The sequence below is a fragment of the Poromitra crassiceps genome, assembly GCF_964638095.1.
Source record: "Poromitra crassiceps genome assembly, chromosome: 3".
Taxonomy (NCBI): Eukaryota; Metazoa; Chordata; class Actinopteri; order Beryciformes; family Melamphaidae; genus Poromitra; species Poromitra crassiceps.
In genome coordinates this window covers 23,869,619-23,889,172 of record NC_139625.1, presented here as the reverse complement: position 1 = coordinate 23,889,172, position 19,554 = coordinate 23,869,619, and the positions used below count along the sequence as shown (strand labels likewise).

At 45.2% G+C, this 19,554-nt stretch overlaps 1 protein-coding gene across 1 annotated transcript; it reads right to left on the bottom strand.

Annotated features, from left to right (window-relative positions):
• Window positions 1-887: 887 nt before the first annotated feature.
• On the bottom strand, window positions 888-13,235 carry tmem62 (transmembrane protein 62). The gene is made up of 14 exons (XM_083634375.1): window positions 13,211-13,235; window positions 12,179-12,712; window positions 11,641-11,752; window positions 11,334-11,471; window positions 10,592-10,637; window positions 9,943-10,084; window positions 9,244-9,368; window positions 7,198-7,320; window positions 6,035-6,190; window positions 5,529-5,688; window positions 4,442-4,640; window positions 3,264-3,368; window positions 2,175-2,293; window positions 888-1,944 (listed from the first exon to the last, which is right to left on the bottom strand). The coding sequence occupies exons 2-14, from the start codon at window positions 12,359-12,361 to the stop codon at window positions 1,624-1,626; spliced, it is 1,929 nt and encodes a 642-aa protein (XP_083490501.1). The 5' UTR covers window positions 12,362-12,712; window positions 13,211-13,235; the 3' UTR covers window positions 888-1,623.
• Between the last annotated feature and the right edge of the window lie 6,319 nt (window positions 13,236-19,554).

The following is a 19,554-nucleotide window of genomic DNA, read 5'->3' as shown; positions in this document are numbered from 1 at the left end:
ATCAAAATAAATAATTAAAACAGCATAGTACAGGATCATCGCTTTTCACCACAACTATATCACATTCATTTACTTCTTTTTTTAAGCCATCACACATCTCGATTGTTCAACATGGAGTTCACTGAGCTACTGTGGAGTATAAAAACATGGTCGTATTTGTCAGTTCCTGAAATACTGCTCACATTCCTGAGAAACAAACCGCTGCTTTCTATCGTGACGTCAGAAGGAGCGTGGAAAGTCAGGCCTGCCTCTCCATGTCTGTGTGGAAAATTGGCATTACAAGTTCAGAACCCAATAATTGTACAAAAATGTGCAGGGCTACAGTATATACGAATGTCTCTATTCTGATATGACCATTCCAATGTGAATATTGAGAACAGTGATTAGTGGCAGTTCAGCTATGTGCAAAGGAATTTCATGTCTTTTTGTTTTGTTTTTATATACACACTTTCACTCATACACAACTCGTACATGAATTAACTACTTGTTTGATTCATAATGTATTTCCTGTATTCATGTGTAGAGAGCACGAGTTCAAAATATGAGTATGATCGCTGTCATCTCCACCAAAGAGACTTTCTCAATCCTGGGTGTTTGAGGCCAGTGGAGGATCCTGGGTGTTTGAGGCCTGTGGAGGATCCTGGGTGTTTGAGGCCAGTGGAGGATCCTGGGTGTTTGAGGCCTGTGGAGGATCCTGGGTGTTTGAGGCCAGTGGAGGATCCTGGGTGTTTGAGGCCTGTGGAGGATCCTGGGTGTTTGAGGCCAGTGGAGGATCCTGGGTGTTTGAGGCCAGTGGAGGATCCTGGGTGTTTGAGGCCTGTGGAGGATCCTGGGTGTTTGAGGCCAGTGGAGGATCCTGGGTGTTTGAGGCCTGTGGAGGATCCTGGGTGTTTGAGGCCTGTGGAGGATCCTGGGTGTTTGAGGCCAGTGGAGGATCCTGGGTGTTTGAGGCCTGTGGAGGATCCTGGGTGTTTGAGGCCTGTGGAGGATCCTGGGTGTTTGAGGCCTGTGGAGGGGGAAAAGCACACAGAAAAAGGTGGTGCGCTCCTTTCTCCTGCACAAGGACTTTTGTGTAGGGAGGTAAACATTGGGGGGAGGTTTGGCACAACCAGCCTTCATCAGTGAATGGATGGGTTTTAAGGGGGTGAGGAGAGAGTAAACGGTAATATTGTTCTTATTCATCCTTTGGCAGTGGTGAAGTGGCAGTTGGCCAAGGCAACACTTCCAAAAAGTGCTATCGCTCAAGTCAATGAGTCAGCTTAAATCACAGCAGAATACCGCTCTCATATACTGTCAACTGCAGCATACGTTGGACTATTCCTCACATAGCTGAAATAGGCTATATAACCCTCATTGTATCCCTTTTTTTACACTGTACACATTGCTATGAATATGGCCAGAAATGTGCTCACCGGTGCTCTACGATAACATGCATATTAAATAAACAATACTATCTATAAACAGGATAGTGAGTGATGTCAAGTGGCTTTTGGAAGGAAGAGTGAAAGAGAAGTTGGGGTTTGCTGTGTGGGGAAAACCGTCTGAGGTGTGTCGGGGTGTAGAGAGAGAGAGAGAGATGGCAAAATACAACCGTGAGTCACGCTCGACGCGGTGCAACTACTGTCAAGAGGGAGAGCTGCTCTTGCTGTTGTTGCGGAGTTGAGGGGCGGGGCCTGTCCAGGCGCGGTAGACCAATAGCAGGCTGAGCCCTAGTGCCCACGTGCGAACCGGAGACAGGAAAAAGGCCACAGGGCCGTAGGTCTCCAGCAGGAAGTAGCAGGAGTAGGCCTGCCAGGTGAGCAGCAGCAGCATGGAAAGGTGCAGCGCCAGAGTCCGCCAGCGGCAGCCCGGCCGCAGGAAGTGGGAACGGAAGGTGTTGCCGCGGCAACGCTGATGGAGACTCCAGCAGAGGTAAGAGGTGAGGGGCATGTTGAAGAACACCAGCTGGCGGGGAGGAGAGGAGAGGAGGAGTTAGCCATTAATTGAGATCAGTTAACTTCTGAGTCCTTAAAAAGGAGAACCTCACCAAAAAACAATGCTGATTTATTTTGCACATGATCTCACCCATATCCAAAAACGTCTTTCATTTAGTTTGATAGTTATTGAGAGTTGATTTGAGTTAACTCGTGGACCAGTGATGCTATTCATGCACAAATGTAAAAACGCTTTCTTACTTGCACGACTCCAACGACATAAGTGAGGCTGCCCTCCAGGAAGTGTCCGTCGATGAACACCCCGAAGGCGAAGCAGGCACCACTGTGGCCATCTATCAGCTCTCCTATGAACCACGGACCTGCAGGAGGACGGGGTGAGCCAACACAGGGCATATCAAACTTAAAGGAACAGCTTACCCTAAAATCCTATTTATCCATCTATATCGTTTTGTGTTAGTTGCCTGAGTTTTGAAGGTATCGGCCGCAGAGTTTCTGCCTTCTCTCCAATACAATGGAACTGGATGGCACTTGGCTTGTGGTGCTCAAAGTGCCAAAGAAATACAATTGAAAAACTCAACAGCAATGTCTCTTTCCAGAAATCATGACCCCGTTACTCAAGATAATCCACAGAGCTTGTTATGAGCAGTTTCATGGAGGAACTATTTTCTTTTGACCGAACTACAGCCACTAGCTGCTAGCTAGTTCCTACATGAGGCTGCAAAAGAAAATAGTTCCTACATGAAACTGCTCACAACAAAGTCTGTGCATTATTTTGAGTAACCGGGTCATGATTTCTGGAAAGAAACAATGCCGTTGAGTTTTTCAAATGTATTTTTTTGGTGCTTCGAGCACTACAAGCAGAGTGCCATCCAGTTCCATTGTATTCAAGAGAAGGCAGACATCTCTGTGGCCGATATCTCCAAAACTCAGGCAACTATACCAAAATGATGTAGATGGATAAATAGCACTACATGTGAGAGGAAAAATATGTATTTTGGATTTTAGGGTGAGCTGTCCCTTTAATATCATAACGTTATTGGAAAGTAGAGAAAACTACTTGTTGATCAATATGCAAATAGTTGGAACAGATGCAAGATCATAGGGAAAGCTAATCTGTATTGTGCTTACAATCGTTACGTTTGGCCAGTGGGATGCATCATTTGTTGTTTATTTAATAATGCTGCCATACACAAACTTCTCGTTCAATGGAACAATAACTTGTACAAACAACAATATCTAAAAATCTTTAATATCACAGATATTGTACGGTTTTGGTTTCACAACACTATGCTGAAAGTGGAGGAGTGTGCAGCTTGACAGTTCACTCACCTAAGGCTGTGCACAGGTTGAACAGCAGGAGAGAGTAGTAGAAGGTGTCCATTTTACTGAGCAGGTGGAGCGACATGCATGCCTGAGAGCTCAACCCTGTAGGCGCTAGAGAAAAAGCACAGAAATTGGTACGTGAAGAAAATATAATAATCACTATAAGTCAAAGATACAATACTGCGGTGTAGCACTAACTCTATTGCAGCGGATTGGGCGTGATCAACCCTTCCGCAGGCAACGTTGCAGACAGAGTAGGAAGGCTGATCCGTGAGCGGCTGCTTCTGGGACGCGGGTCGGGGTCTTAATCGGCCTCGGCTGGGTCTACTGGGCGAGGGTGTATGATGTTGAGAGACCCAAAACACCTTACAACCCCAGCTAACATCACTGATGACGCGTCCCAGTGCATGCTGTAGCATGTATTTTAAATCTAGAATCCTGGCTCCCCTGGCCAGTGACACTTAGGAATAGACTAGGTGACAACCAAGTATAGTTTGGTGACAAGCTGGAGAGACAGTTGACGGTCGGAGAGACGACATCCGGTACGGGATGGGATTAGCACCCCATCCTGGCTCTCTCGTGAGGGAGAAATCCACAAACGCTATGGATTAGCCTCCTGAAAATCTGTGCAAAGATCGGCGCGGCCTGGGGTCCTTCAGGCTAGAGCGAGGTGCTCGCCGCAGGCGAATGACGTGCAGCGCACAGGCCTTCTTGAGGCGTCCTCTCTGCCCATGGTAGGATTGCCTTTTCCCCCGGGAGGGTCTGGTGAGACGTAGGAGGAGCCCGGCCTAGAGTCACCCACACAGGGCCTAGACCCTCCATGCACCGAAGGGTCTTACAATACTGCGGTGTAGCACTAACTCTATTGCAGTGGATTGGGCATGATCAACCCTTCCACAGGCAACGTTGCAGACAGAGTAGGAAGGCTGATCCGTGAGCGGCTGCTTCTGGGACGCCGGTCGGGGTCTTAATCGGCCTCGGCTGGGTCTACTGGGCGAGGGTGTATGATGTTGAGAGACCCAAAACACCTTACAACCCCAGCTAACATCACTGATGACGCGTCCCTGCGCATGCTGTAGCATGTATTTTAAATCTAAAGAACTACACATACATCCAAGTAAAAGTGGAAAGAGGTGATGTCACGATGCCACTTGACTGTTGAGCTCACGCGCGTTGTAGCTCACCTCTGCTGGAGGGAACAGGCAGGAACCTGAAGAGCAGCAGCACACCCACATTCAGCAGCATGGTGGCGACAAAGAGCACGCGGCCCAGGATGTAGTGGTCTGTGAGGAGGATGAAGGACTGCACCAACCCAAAGCTGGGAGTCAGGCTCTCCTCTAGAGTGAACTGCTGCTCACGCACCGTCCACCGCCCGGCTGAGTCCTGAATGCACACGGACGGACACACGGACACACACACACACACGGACACACACACACACACACACACACACACACACACACACACACACACACACACACACACACAGACACACACAGACATACACACACACACACACACACACACACACACACACACACACACACACACACACACACACACACACACACACACACACACACACACACACACACACACACAGTGAGGATAAAGGCAGCTCACTATATAAATTTGCATTTTAGGCATTTAGTTGATGTTCTTGTCCGGTGCAACTTAAAAGGAGGAAAACAGTAGAAGAGGCTTAAACGGACAGCTCACCCTAAAATCCCAAATACATATTTTTCCTCTCACCTGTAGCTATTTATTAATCTAGATCATTTTGTGTTAGTTGTCTGAATTTAGGAGATAACTGCCCTAGAGATTTCTGCCTTCTCTCTCTTTTTTTCTTGATTTAAAAAATGTAAACATACAAAAGATGTCTGCCTTCTCTCAATACAATGGAACTGGATGGCTTGTGGTGCTCAAAGCGCCAAAAAACAAAACAAAAAAACATTTGAACTCAGCAACAATGTCTCTTTCTAGAAATCATGACCCGGTTACGCAAGATAATCCACAGACCTCGTTGAGAGCAGTTTCATAGAAGCTATTTTCTTATGACCGAACTACTCCCACTAGCTACATCTAGATTCTAGATGGATAAATATCACTTCAACTGTTAGTAAAAAAAAAAATATAATAATAATACAACTATAATGAATCATAATTCAAACTAAACTAAGAAAATCAAAACTCACTGAAGACAAATGAACCACCTCAAAGCCTCAGCACACCTATCTCTTTAATGTGAGGAGAAATGGATGCTGTACCAACCTCCACTTTAACACTAACGGTGTGCAGCCCAGTGAGGTAGAGAGAGGGGTCCCATAGCACGACATACAGAGGGCCTCCAGCAGGGGTGCCTTTGCCCAACAGCTCACCATCTACACTCACATGCACTGCTGTGATTGGAGCCTCAGAGAAGGCCAAGATCCTATGGAGACACAGGAGAGAGAAAAAACAAGTTATAATCTGATTAAGACAATCTCATCATGTGTTTGTTCTCTATAGGTTTTAATCTTCTGTAAAAAACAACAACAACAACAACAACAACAACAAGCATAAAGGAACAAAAGAAGGAAAACACAAAGCTGAACTGGAAATTAATAGCAGTGTTTTGCCATAATCCTACAATGCTGAAAGCCAGAAAATTCACATCCCCGAATAAGCAATTCACAAACAGACTAATATGGTATGATGACAGGTGTTCGCTAAAGTTGAGTGAGTGTATGGCAGGTGAGCGGGTTGAGGATTCAGGACAACACACACAGCACAGACACCTGATGTGCGTGGAGCTCCGTAGACGCCCCAGCGGCTCCACTCCGGGATGCAGGTACTGCGCATCCTTGGGGTTGGTGATGAGCACTGCAGGCCACTGCTCAAACGTCAGGTCAGAGAAACTCAGCAGGTCATGATCGAAGGCCATAACTCTGTACCTGAAAAGAATGGGAATGTAGTGAGCACCAATAGATATCAGCGTCATCACGGTTGCCCATGTTGTTGACACAGCGCTGCAGCTCTCAACTAGTGACAGCCTACAGTATATGAGAGCAGTGCTAATAGGAAACTAACCGCCATTAGCGTTAACTCTATTGTCTATTACGTTCCTGTTGTGTTAGGATGGTGGCCTGCGTTATACATGGCTGTAGTAATGACAGCAATAAAGCCCCTGTGGTTTGTTTCTATGCTATCTCTACCATCTCTACCGTCTCTACCTACAGACGTGAAGGGAGCGAGACTGAGGATACGTCAGCACAGGAGAGTGGATGTGTGGATAGTTAGGAGAGACAGATGAAACTTTCTGCCAGCTCCTCACAGCAAAGTATGTTCACCTCTCTACCTAACGGCAGCATACAAACAACAACTCTGGGGTTTTTATTGCTGTCATCACCATCGCTATTTTGTAATAGACCTCAATGCAAAAGAAACGACAATAAGCCCTTGTTCACACCATACGCCGAAGCCACGCTCAAGCCACGCTGAAGCCACACAGTTTCATTTCTGCATCCTTGTTAACAAGTGAGACCGTTCACACCAGCTGCGCGCATGCCAAGCTGAAGCTGCGCTGAAGCAATCGTTCAGGATTCTGTTCTGTTTTCCAAGCGTGAAGCATGAAGCTGCTAGGCATGAATTCAATGCAAGTTGTGGGCGGGGGCAAGGCACGCCGAGCGAGGCGCTGAGGAAAGTGCTTCTTGTGTGACCAGTTTAGCGCGACACTCAGCTTCTGTCAAGCAATGATTTAGCTCTGCTTCTGTTAAGCGCCTGGTGTGAACAAAGGCTAAGGCTGTTACTAGTTGTCAGCTGCAGCGCTGTGTGTGCAGGACGGTATGTCAACAATATGACCACGGCGGCCGTGATGATGCTGATCGAATACTATCTATAGGGACAATGGAAACAGTAAGAGAGAGAGTGAAAGAAAGCGTTTGTAATGATCTGGTCTTACCTGCGGTTGTCCATCCAGTCACCCAGCTCCAGCTCCAGGGTTCCTCGGGGGTGTCGGCTGTGGAGGACGGGCATCAGGCCCCCTAGCGTGTGCAGGTGGCCACACAGATAGGCAACAGCAGAGCTAAACATGTAGGGAACAGTCCAAGTATTCAATATGAGGCAGGCTAATCAAATGGCTCTAGTAATTACATGTGACACAATGCAGAATAACGGCATTGTTAAAAAAATACTTCAAACAGAAATACGGATCCTTTTGCCCCTTTTTTTCCAATATTTTATTTTGCAATTTTCCAGAACATGAAAACAAAAACAGACTCAGACACAGGAAAAGAAAAGAAAAGAAAAGAAAAGAAAAGAAAAGAAAAGAAAAGAAAAGAAAAGAAATGAAAAGAAAAGAAAAAGCATACATATATCATCAATGTTCCAACACTGTGGTGCTACCAGCCGCATAAGGTGCTTACAGTATGTGCTTGTAAGAGATGTTGTGCATGGGATCACATGCAAGGGGTCAATGAGCTGGGCGAGTCACTTGTCGCTTTTAACCTCATCAAAGTAGGCCAGAAATACTGACCTTACTTTAAAAAAAAACATCATCATGTTACATGACCATAAAGAAAGACTTGTCTCCGATCATCACTCCTATTTTAAGAAGTAGTCGTACGGAAAAATTTGGCCAGAGAAAAACTTTTTTCAAAGGGGTCCCTTGACCCCTCACCTCAAGATATCTGAATGAAAATGGGTTCTATGGATTCGGGGGGTGCATTTGCCGATACCCCAGAAAATCTCCCTCTTTTTCACAGCCTAATAGATGCAGTCGGTCATGTTACTTCCGGTAACGTGTGTGTGCGTGTGTGTGGCCGTGGGGGAAAACGGGAGGATTTCCCCCACGCTGATCCATTCACCACTATGACATCGACACCGCCTGAATGTATGTTGGCAGGCATGACACTCTGCATATTAAGTAGTGACTGACAAGGCATAAGCATAATGCTTATACAGTACATTCTTATCAATTTAAGCAACCCTCCGGGAAATAAAATATATAATAATAAACACACTTCAAAATAGCTTTATAAACCATTCTTTTGAAAACCAAAAGTGAGTTACACATTCTTAAAGACGAAATGAACCCAACAGAATGCAAGTAGCGCGAGGGCCGGAGATGTTTCAGAGTCTGAAAACAAATCTTGTCTGACATGACAGGGTTGAGAGGCGGACCATAATAGCGTGTCGATGATTTGATTTGACAATTCTGGCAACTGGCTTTGGCCAATCCTGCCGTGTTCCGCCCCCAAATCGAGTGGGATTCAGCGTGTTGTGGTGCTACACGAGTGTGATCCGCCGAGTACCACGCAGCCAGCTGCTTCTGTGTGGAGCGGAGCAGACAATCCAATACATGAGTGCTGCCCAAAGTCATTTTTGGGTTCAGCTCGACTTTAAATGTATATTAGCATTGTTCCATAATTTAACCGCAACAATAGAAATACATATCCTTTTAACCCCCCCCCCCCCATACACACACACACACACACACACACACACACACACACACACACACACACACACACTTGTTTTTTTCTTTTTAGCTTTTTGTATGCTAAATATACAAATACAGTATCTCAAATGGAGAATTTTTTTTTTGTACAGTCTGGGAGTGACTTTGCTTTAGCTCTCAACATTATTATTATTATTATTATTATATAATATACCAAATAATTAAATTTCATAGCATGGGATTGTATAAACAGTGGATTAATGTGATCATAATAACCACCAGCCTTATTAATAATACTCAACATTGATGAAATTAAAATCAGCTGCCAGTCAAATGCTGCTGTCCTCAGCGGCCCCATTTTTTTCTATTCTGGCAGATTACCAGCTGTGATTTTTTTTAAGGTTCTATTCTCTTGCTGGTAAAAAGGCAAAGGCTGTTGAATTTTGTTGGAAAATGGCCAGACCAAAAAAAGAAAGAAAGAAAGAAAAGGTTGGTTCCCAGCCAGTTTCTGAATTCTGGCCCAGGATCCCACATGAATTCCTCCCATACCTCATCATTTCCCGGACACCTGGAGAGGGTGAGATGATAGTGGAGGTGGTGTAGTGGCCAAACCAGATGGACTGGTTGCTTCTCAGACTCTCAGCTCTGAACGTGGCCAGCAGGTCCATTTGAGTCTATACGGCATTGACAAAGGGAACATTATTAAATACATTTGATTAAATCATTACTTTCATCAATCATGTATAACTCCTATTGATTTAAGGTCAGAAAGACTGATGGCAAGCTAATTTTCATTTTAGAAAGTTAGAATTTAGAGCTCTCATTCATCACATAATGTAGTCAGGTATCACCTTATGTTCTAATGTTGAAATTCCCATCCGTGTATGTTTATAATACACCAATTTGATCTTTTCTTACATATATTAAAATTGTCTTTGAATATATCTCAAGACAATTTCCTGCTTCAACGTCCAATTTCTTATGATATTGTAACACAAAATGTAAATAGGATTTTTTTCTTTTCTTTTTTTGCAGAGCCCTCTGAGATTCACATCAGTGTACACATTTCACCAGTGGGGTCTGAGTGCAGGGGATTAAACAGATCCAAGTGAATAAATGAATGACCCAATAATTAATTAATTAAATAATTAGTGTTTTGCCACTTTGTGAACTTGTCAGAAATTCAGAGAATGGATGTTTTCTGCATTACCTAATTCTCTGTCTAGAGAACCTGCTAGACAGGCATACCTGGTTGAGAATACCGAAGAAATTGTATGGCCTCTTAGGTCCTGGAGTGAGGGTGGCGTCTGCGCAGATGAAGGAGTAGTTGCCAAAGGGAGTTTTGTGAACATAGTGGAAAGAACCCACTTTCTGATTAGCGGAGTACTTTCTGGAGAGAAATGAGGGAAGTCAAAGTTAGCAACAAGAGACAGAAGTTTGGGACACAGCCAATAGCTACTATCCTAATTGAGCCCTGAAATAATCGAATGCATGAATGAATTAATGAATGAGGAACGCACAAGAGAGCGGCTTTGTCTTGCAGAAAATGACCACATTAAAAATATTACCATGGACAAGAGATCATTAAGAGTAACAGCAAATGCACATAAAGCATAATTTGTGTCAAAAGAACAGAAGAGGCAGTCTCTCCATGTGGTCTGTGCTTCTATTTTGGGCCTCTGATAGCTCAGCTTGGATTAATGTCAATAAACGTCTGCTACTACTCTTGTTTCACAGGCAGGTGGCCCACTATAGAGGCAAGGCACTGGGATCGACTTTACACCCAGCTTGAGAGCCTGACATGCATGCGGGAGCAGGCCCTGTGAATGGATGGAACTCAGACTACATGTCAATTCAGTCAGTGCATTGATTGTGGTATTGATCATACCATACTGACCTGTAATAGTTGTTGATGCTGTCCAATGACATAATGTTGAAGGCATCTGTCAGGAGAAATGAAACAATTATGATACTGGGCAGCGTGTTCAAGCAGGACGGGGGTAAACAAGAGGTCAGCGACAGTTCAGTGATATGAGCTTCACTGTGAAGGGCCAGACTAATGTATGAGCTTCACTGTGATGGGCCAGACTAATGTATGAGCTTCACTGTGAGGGGCCAGACTAATGTATGAGCTTCACTGTGAGGGGCCAGACTAATGTATGAGCTTCACTGTGAAGGGCCAGACTAATGTCTAATGAACAGCCTCCCATGGGATGGGCACACATTTAATTCCACGATCACATTTCCTCATATTACTACAAGACATCGAACAAAACCTGTCATTTCCATAGAAAACAGACAAACTGATGAACTCACAGGACGCACATCGATAACTGTGATCGATAATAGCTGAATATCTGATAGAGAATTCCTGCAGATTCAATATCATAGATTTTTTTGGTACAGTTACAAAGTGGGGATATCTTGTTTCACATCTAATAGCTCGCGATCCAATAACAGAGGGGAAAGCAGTGAGGAGGAGGAGGATGAGGGTGACTTCCTCTGATGCGAAAATACACCACAGTTAATGGGTTCTTTCCAACTTCTAATAGACTTTACATTCTCAGATGTTTCAGTTCAAACAACAAGTTTGGCCAGATTACACAGGGGAGAAGATGCAAGTGCCGTGGTTTAGTCACCATGATTTCCACGGATGTCAATCCACCTGGTGCGCTCCATGACACGTGACCTCTTCAGCACATTGTGGTAGGCCTGCCACTCCACCTCGTGCTGAAGGGAACCCACCTTACTCTCCGTTTTGGCATCCGTCAGATCCCCTGCGGTGTGGGAAAAGGAAACAGTGACATTTGAGAGATGTGTTGCCATCAAGGAACAAACCATGTGACACACGGGAATGACAAAAGAGATATGGCTCAGACTGCAGGGAGATGAGAGCCACACCCACTTTCCAATTAAATTCAACCATTTAAGGATCAGGGGAATTACCAGTTGCAAGCACTAGAGCTGGTTTGATCACTTCGATGGTATCGGTGCAGAACTTTTCAAAATCTGGAATGCGTCTTGGGTCATGAAATCGACTAATATGGATGTCAGACACCTTGAATCAGACACAAAGACCAGAATCAGGGTTAATTATCAACATCTTTTGACTTGTAATGACAGTGATGACATGAGGAGAGATTGGAAATGATCACAGATCTGGCTTGTTGTGTGCACCTTTTTCTTCTTCTTCTACAAAATTACCCAGGCTGCATATTATAACAAGAGTCCAAAGTCTGACTAGTTACTCAGACAGTGACCCTCATTCAGTCAGCAAGAGTTCAGTGGGCAACCTTACTACACGCCAATACCAATATCAAGCCAGTGGCACATATTCTATGTCGAAGCTACAGCAGCAGTGAGGAAATGTCTAAAGCAAGCCCCTTTACAGAACTGCCAATTGTGTAATCTAGACTGGACTGCAGTCACCTCATAATGGTTGACAGCTTACGAGAGTAGCTAGGAAGACAAAATAACACCTCACTTGTATAAACCAGAAAATATTATCCAGGTCGCCTCCGGGGAATGGTGGCAAACTCCCCTTTGATTCATCTCCATGGACACTCCGTTTAGGGTGCCAAGCCGTGTCGTAGCTTTCCAGCACCCAGGAGGTGATGCACGCCAGGGCCAGTCCGAGGAGCACCAGCGCGCCGAACAGCCTCAGCATCCTCCTGTAGTGGCGACAGAGCCGAGCGGGCTAGATGCTGCTGTCCCGGACCACAAAAAAGCTAGCTACTGCTGGGACTAACCAGGGGAAGGGCACGAAGCAGACTAACATTAACTACGGCTCTAGCAGACAAGCTAGCTACATGGCTCAGAGGTAAGAGAGTCAGACCGTGGCTGTTGCTTCCATCGCCGCCAAGAGAGATGCATCGAGGTACCGTCTTCATTCACGGATCCGTCCAGCTGCCTTCAGAGGCGGAGGAGGTAGCTGGCTAGCTTGCTAGCTACCTACCAACCACCAACACCATAGACCCAGACCACCGACCGGTTGGATGTGGGAACGTCATCACTTGATCTGACAGGAGGAGGAAAGAGAGAGCTAACACTCTGACATTATTTCCGGGCACCACAAACATTAGAAAGTTGGGCGTGAGAATATTGTCCTTTTGTTGGAAATATTGTAAACATTTTGATTATTTGTAATCAAAGGCTTATTTGGGTCAAATAGCATCCAAGCCGAAACAACTGATAACATCTAGCTTAATTTACATTTTTGTAATGAGTAGCTAGTAGTTAGTAGTTAGTTTTTAAAACATTTAGCTTAATGTTTTCAAGACTGCACTCAGCCTCAGATGTTCATGCTGTCCCTGTCACCGTCTCACGTAGTCAGACCCACCGGGCTCTCAGAGCCTGGTACGCGTTACCGGTTACGACAGGCAGGAAGACGGAAGAAGACCTGCCCTGTCTTCCGGTGGTCCGCAGTGTTTTCGTTCCACCATAGAAATGCAGCAGTAGGCAGCCTAACCTCGCCAGTCGCTACAAGTTAGAGAAAAAATAAGAAGCATGGTCATACCAAACGAAGTACTTGAAGAAACTTGCCGGATCCATAACATTACGTCTGAACGGAATGCAAGAATGGAGCGGAATATTTTCCTGGAGCACAGCATTTTGGTTCCGGGTCTTCCGCCCATAGCCGGAAGACTCGGAACGAGGTTTTTCTATCCAGGCTATGCTGTCCCTGCTTTTCTTAACCCAAAACTGCAGGAGTCTGAGAAGAGCGCATGCGTGAGGCTAAGACGGGGCATTTTTTTGTATTGTATGTGTCATCATCCCGATAGACTATCTTTGGCTTGATGCCGCCTCCCAGAAGTCTTTGCGAGAATTGTCTGTTTTTTTTGTTTTTTTTCCTCTTTGGGCGCATTCCAAATAAACGACCACGAATCTATCCTCAATATTAAAAATACTAATAGGTGTCTGCAATGTGAATATCTGCAACACCTTGGATTTGCATTGCTCGATATCTGTAGGATGTAACACGTTAAACAAAATGTCATACCTGTACAAAACAATAAATCAGAGCAGAAACCATGATTGTGCTTTCAATGGTTCGCGCGCATCGATTGTGATGATCCGCGAACGCGCTTTAAAGACCCTGACGCGCGCGCCCGAGCTGTTGCGAGGGGGGATCGAATCGTGAACGCGCGCGCAGGAAGGCTGATCATCATCGGAGAGAGTCGTCACGTCACGGATCCGCAGCGACCGAGAGAGAGAGATGCTGAGGTGACAGCCCAGCCAGGGAGAAGGGGAAAAGGGACGATCATCGCATACATACAAACACGTTCACCGTTCTCTGTTGTTTTTAATCACCAGCTAGGACCCGTCGCCGAGCTCTTCCTATGGACGGTTCGTTCGCTAACGTTATGGGATTGCGCTCGATGCTGCTGTCGCCTGCACCGCCTCCAAACGGAGAGGATTTGTTGTAACCACACCCGGCTCAAGGATTGGGAGCAAGGACCCGAGGTAAGGATACTGTATCCTGGATACAGCGGCCATGCCATTCTTCGCCCCCTTCTCGGCTTCGACTCATATCATTATCCTCTATCCTAATCAATTCGGACGGCTAGCCGAGCCAGCTTGCATGCGTTGAGTTTGTTATTCTGCATGCTACCCGGGCCACCCCTCTGAGCTAGCATGGCCCTGTGGACGGCCAATGTGCGTGGACGCGCCTGAGTTAAATCTGCTGTGGCAACCACCTTGTGTCGCTGTGCAACAGCTCTTCCAACACCAGTCTGGATGATAATGCCGCGTTTAATTTCGCAGACTAGCACGATATGCTGGCATGACACATGTAATATGTGGGCTTACTGCAGCCTGCTAACGTTACACTGTCAGATTGTTGGATTCACCCTATCACAAGTGTTTGTCCCTTTCTTTCTTTTTAAATCCTTACACCAGTGATTGTCGACCTTTTTCATATCAATGGCCCCTAATTTGGTCCACAGTGAAACTATTACCAAAACGGTAATTCCTCTACATTCTCTAACTCTGTCAATTAAATGTTGACAGACGCAATAACAATTAGTCAATTTGCTGCTGGGGACCCCCTGGAACTCCACCAAGGACCCCCGGTGGTCCTCCGACCCCACTTTGAGAACCACTGCCTTAAACCCTGTTTTAAATACAAGGTACTTGGGAAGAAGGATTTGAGGCACTGTTGAATGAAAGTATAGAAAATGAATTCTATGTTGCACCCTGACAGCAGCACATACTTAAACGCAGCAACTCTGCCTCATGAACACCCACTTCCATGAATCTAGTGAAGCTTCACACCCTCATCATTCTGCTCCTGTGTGCTTTCTCCTGACTAGCGGCTGCATCCATGCTGTGAGCTGGACAGAGCCAGAGAGAGGAGGGCCTCCCCACACTGGCTCCTCTCCAGAGCTTGTCTTGTACAATGAGTTGTCAGTACCAGCACAGGAGAGAATTTGGCTCCTCTTATAGGTAGCCTACTCCCTCATTCTGGTATAGCAGGGAAAAAAGGCTCTGTTATCTTTACAACCATCCACCGAAAGTACCAAGCAGGCCTGCTTTATTGCACAACCAAAATCTTCGTCAAAACTTGCCATTTTCAGCGTGTAGGTTGCTAGCTTGCTAGCTAGCGTTATTGTTGTTGTTTCACAGTGGCAGTCGGCGAAGGCATTTAAGAGCGACACGCAGCGAGCGGAAAGGGATTTCCCTTCCGCTCCGACTGAAATGGTCGGCCCCAATGAATGAGCAGAGTTTATCTCCACTGCTACTTCCAGTGAGTCAGACTAAATACTGAAGAACACAACAATTATTCATTTTTGAATCATTTGAATCAATTATTCAATTAATTAGTTGATTAGAAAGTAAAGGGGGGGTTGTTGTGGTGAGTTTGTTTTCAGATGTGTGTGTGTGTGTGTCCTATATCTACTAATAAAACAGGTTTAAAATGAGTTTCGCTACAGGAGCCAGAGGAAATTGGAATGGTCTGGGATGGGATCAGTCGTTTGACATATCGTGATGCTTTATGTAGCCTTCACCTAGTCTAGTTGCAGAGACGGCAAGCTGCAGTCAGACTCAGCGAATGAAAATGGCACTGCACTGCACCGTCGTCACCATGGAGACGCCGGGGTCAGGAAGCGTGATTCACGATGAGAGTGACGCCGTGAACGGGGCCGGCTGTCATAGATGGGTCCATTTGGTCCAAAGCCGGCTCCTGGTTGGGTTTTTCTATTGATGATGATTTGCGGGAGGAGGAGGCAGAGGAGCAGCGCTGTGCTTCTCTGTGAAGTGTGAGATTAGTCACAATGTAACCGTGTGTGTGTGTTGGTGAAGTGTCTCTTCTAGCTTGCTCACTTGCAGATAGCAGCCCATCATATTTTACGCTTCTCTGTCCCACTTGGGCCATTTGGAGGGGTGGGGGAGTCTTTGACCCAAGCAGGATGTAAGGTCTGCCTCACCAGGTTAGGTAATGGGCAATCTGGGACCCCAGAGTCTATCACCACTAATAAGATTCTGGGACAGACGGCCGATATGTGGGGGTTTCCCCTGTAGAGCGCACGTCCCACCACTTCCGTCATTGTTGACAGTCCAACAACGTCTCATGTGCACTCTGCACTGCAGACATTTATTATTATTATTATGAGCTGAAGTGTCGTGTGGATCTATGATCAGCTCCAACTCCATTCTCGCTTCAATTGGACTGTAAACAGTAACCGTGGCGCATGGAAGTGGAAGTCTTGGTGCCGACATCCACTATACAGCAGAAACCCTGAAATATGGGCTGTTTGTCCCAGAGTCTTATTAGTCGTCAGACTGACTCTGGGTGAACAGATCGGGTAAAGGGGCCAAGGGCAAATGTTCTGCTTTGTGTGAGTGCAGTATTGGAGAAAAATCATGGCTGTGCAGATACGTTGATCACTATTGCATTTTATTCAATCTAAAACAGAAAAGTAATGGAGATCCACCCTTGGGACAGTCCCATTCATTGTCAATGGCGGCCCATTGCGGGACAAAGTCAATGTTACAGTATGACTAAGTCACAAATGTATGAGAGAGACCGAGCCATACTCCATCCTATTGTAGGGGACAATAAGGGGAAAACAGTGTGGTAAACAGCAGCTTTCTCTCTCCCCTTGAAGTTTGAGCAAATTACTTTCTGTCATCCTAGATTTTAGCATATCATCAGGAATTCCTCTCATCTCTTTACAAGACATTATCATCTCACAACTATCACAAGTTCTAGCTTTAGCTACGAAGACTTGCAATGCAGACCCGCAGATGCTATCATTCTACACATGTGGAAAAAATCTGGCTTTTGAGGCAGACTATATAGCCAAAAAGAGACATTTTGCTTCTACAATGTAAACTGGCACAATTCTTGTTCCATAATCTAGCTTTGGCCAATCTAGCTTTAGTCCGAATTTTTGGCACAAAGCAAGTTTGAATGTAAGATTATTCACATTTCCTCCCATTTCATATTTCTCTTGAGCAGAATTTAAACTTGTTTTAATACAATACATGCAGATAGGGATTTTGTCAATCATTTTGAATTTCTGTCCAAACAATTTGCAATTATTTCTGATGGGATGTTACTATTTTCCTGCTTTTTTTTTTAGAATGTGAGGTTCCCTTATTACTTCAAGGCTTAATGGCTGCTGCTGTCATGGTTTCATCTGAAACGTTCTCACAGTATAGCGTCCCATAGACATCCTGTCCAGACTCCTTTCATCTCTGCTTTGGGACAGTGCTGCTTCACCAAGGCCACCTCACTCCTGCATGCTGACCTTGTGTCAGATTTCATGGTCTTCATTTCACTGTTATCTAGTCCAACCATGCTTGCCCTCTTGTGGCGCCCAACCTCATCCTGGTGCATGGTGGGATTGATTGCCTCCTTGATGTCAGGATCATGCCCTGTAACCAAATATCATTTTGAAGGTTCGTTGCATAACCATAGTGATAGATGCCTGTGCATGAACTGTGTGCAGTACGATTAATCGAAGTCAGGGTTGCCGAGTCTGCTTGTGTGTTTGAAGGAGAGGAAGTTGCCAGCGTCTGCTCCCAGGAGAGATGCTTATCTATGACACGACTGTTGCATAATAAAGGACCACAGACACAGCTTTTCCAGGGGAAACTCCATTTGAACCTTGTTGTAGAAACAGCCCGGCCCACGGTTTTTGTGAGGCGAGTGTTGTGCAGTGTGGATAAACGCAGAAGGCAATAAATTCATCTGAGCGGTCACACTTGTCTTTGGTGGCATTGGGAGGTGAGGTGAGATCTTAAGAGTTGGTCCCGCACAGTGTTTCTCAAGTGGTGGGTTGAACTTGGGACCAAGGAAGGGGTGGATCACACGCTGTTTTGATAGGGCAGTGGACTAACATTTACATGGGTGAATATTACTGAGGGATATATTTGGACCATGTACCAGAACCACTGCCACCTTTTTTGTGAAGTCATTGCAGTTTGGTGAAAAGGCTTGAACCCCTGTAGTGGCCGCTTGCGGCTATATTTTAATAACTAATTTTGCACGTTAGCACTAGCAGATATCGTTATTATATTCTCACTGAAATCATTTCTTATTCTGATATTCATTTTGTCCATGTCACCCAGGTCTAGTACTTACATATTGGGTCCAGTGTAGGGCAAGCTAATTTGAAAGCATAGCTTTGACTAGTTTTTTCTGTATTTGCTCTCTGATATGCATATTTGCACAATGGGGCACAGTTGTTAGTATAAAGCTATCGTCATCCACTTCCACAGTGGCACAGTGACATCACTTCAATAACTACTTTAATAACTTGACTGATTTGTTCCTTTTCTCTTATTTACTATTTATTTTCTTGTTGACTTTGTTGGGTCATCATCATCTCATTACAAATGAAAATGTTTAAATGCAGGATTAGTTGAGAATGGCTGGTCTAGCACAGGGGTTCCCAACTTTTTTTGTGCCGCGGACCGGTAGATGGATGGGAGAAAAAAGTCGCGGACCGGTTTTATAAACATAGGCTATAATATTATAGGCTGTGTGGTAGTTGAAACATAGTTTCAAGTTGACGTTTATTTATGTTTGTAGTTTGTAAAAAAAAAAGTTTGTAAAACATTTTTATTTTCTTATTTTTTTGGACCGGGCTCGCGGCCCGGTACCAAATGCATTGCGGCCCGGTACCGGTCCGCGGCCCGGTGGTTGGGAACCACTGGTCTAGCACACACACTGTATATTATAATAAGACACAGAGGTGACAAAGATTAAACAGCCTCAGTATATCTGATTATGAGAGTGGCAGTGCCTCATTCATAAGATCAGCCTTTTACCATATAGCCAAGGAGCAGAATGGCCTAACTAACTTCTAACACAGAAGATAAAGGCTGGTAAAAACCTGATACTCGGATGAAAACTTTTGCCATTTTCGACCTAAGAATATGGTCTTCATACCTCGGTTCCTTGCAGAGTATAAGTGCATTGGAAATACTTTAATACTCTTATCAGTTGCTGGGGTCAAGTGACTGACTGAGATTCAGTCGCTCAGGCAACGCCAGCAGCCAGCGACAAGTTTGTCTAGAAAGACAGCTGCTGGCAGCAGGTGTGGCAGCTGCAGCTAAGGCCCCTAAACCGAGGGCTTAACTTTCTCTAACTGGGAGGACTTCCAGACTCACTTTGATACTAACTACATCCAATCATGCTTTGAGGACTTTTTATTCAAAATCCAAAGAACATTAGCTACTGTAATACTCAATTACAGTAGTAATACTCAACTCAATTCCTTCACTTTAAAAGTTGGAATTTATTCATTGGTCGTCTGACAGTTGTGTGTCTCTCTTGGGCTTCCGTAGGGTTCTCCAGCACGGCCCAGATGCCCGGCCCAGTCTGAGGCTGTCGGTTGTCGGGGGGGGAAG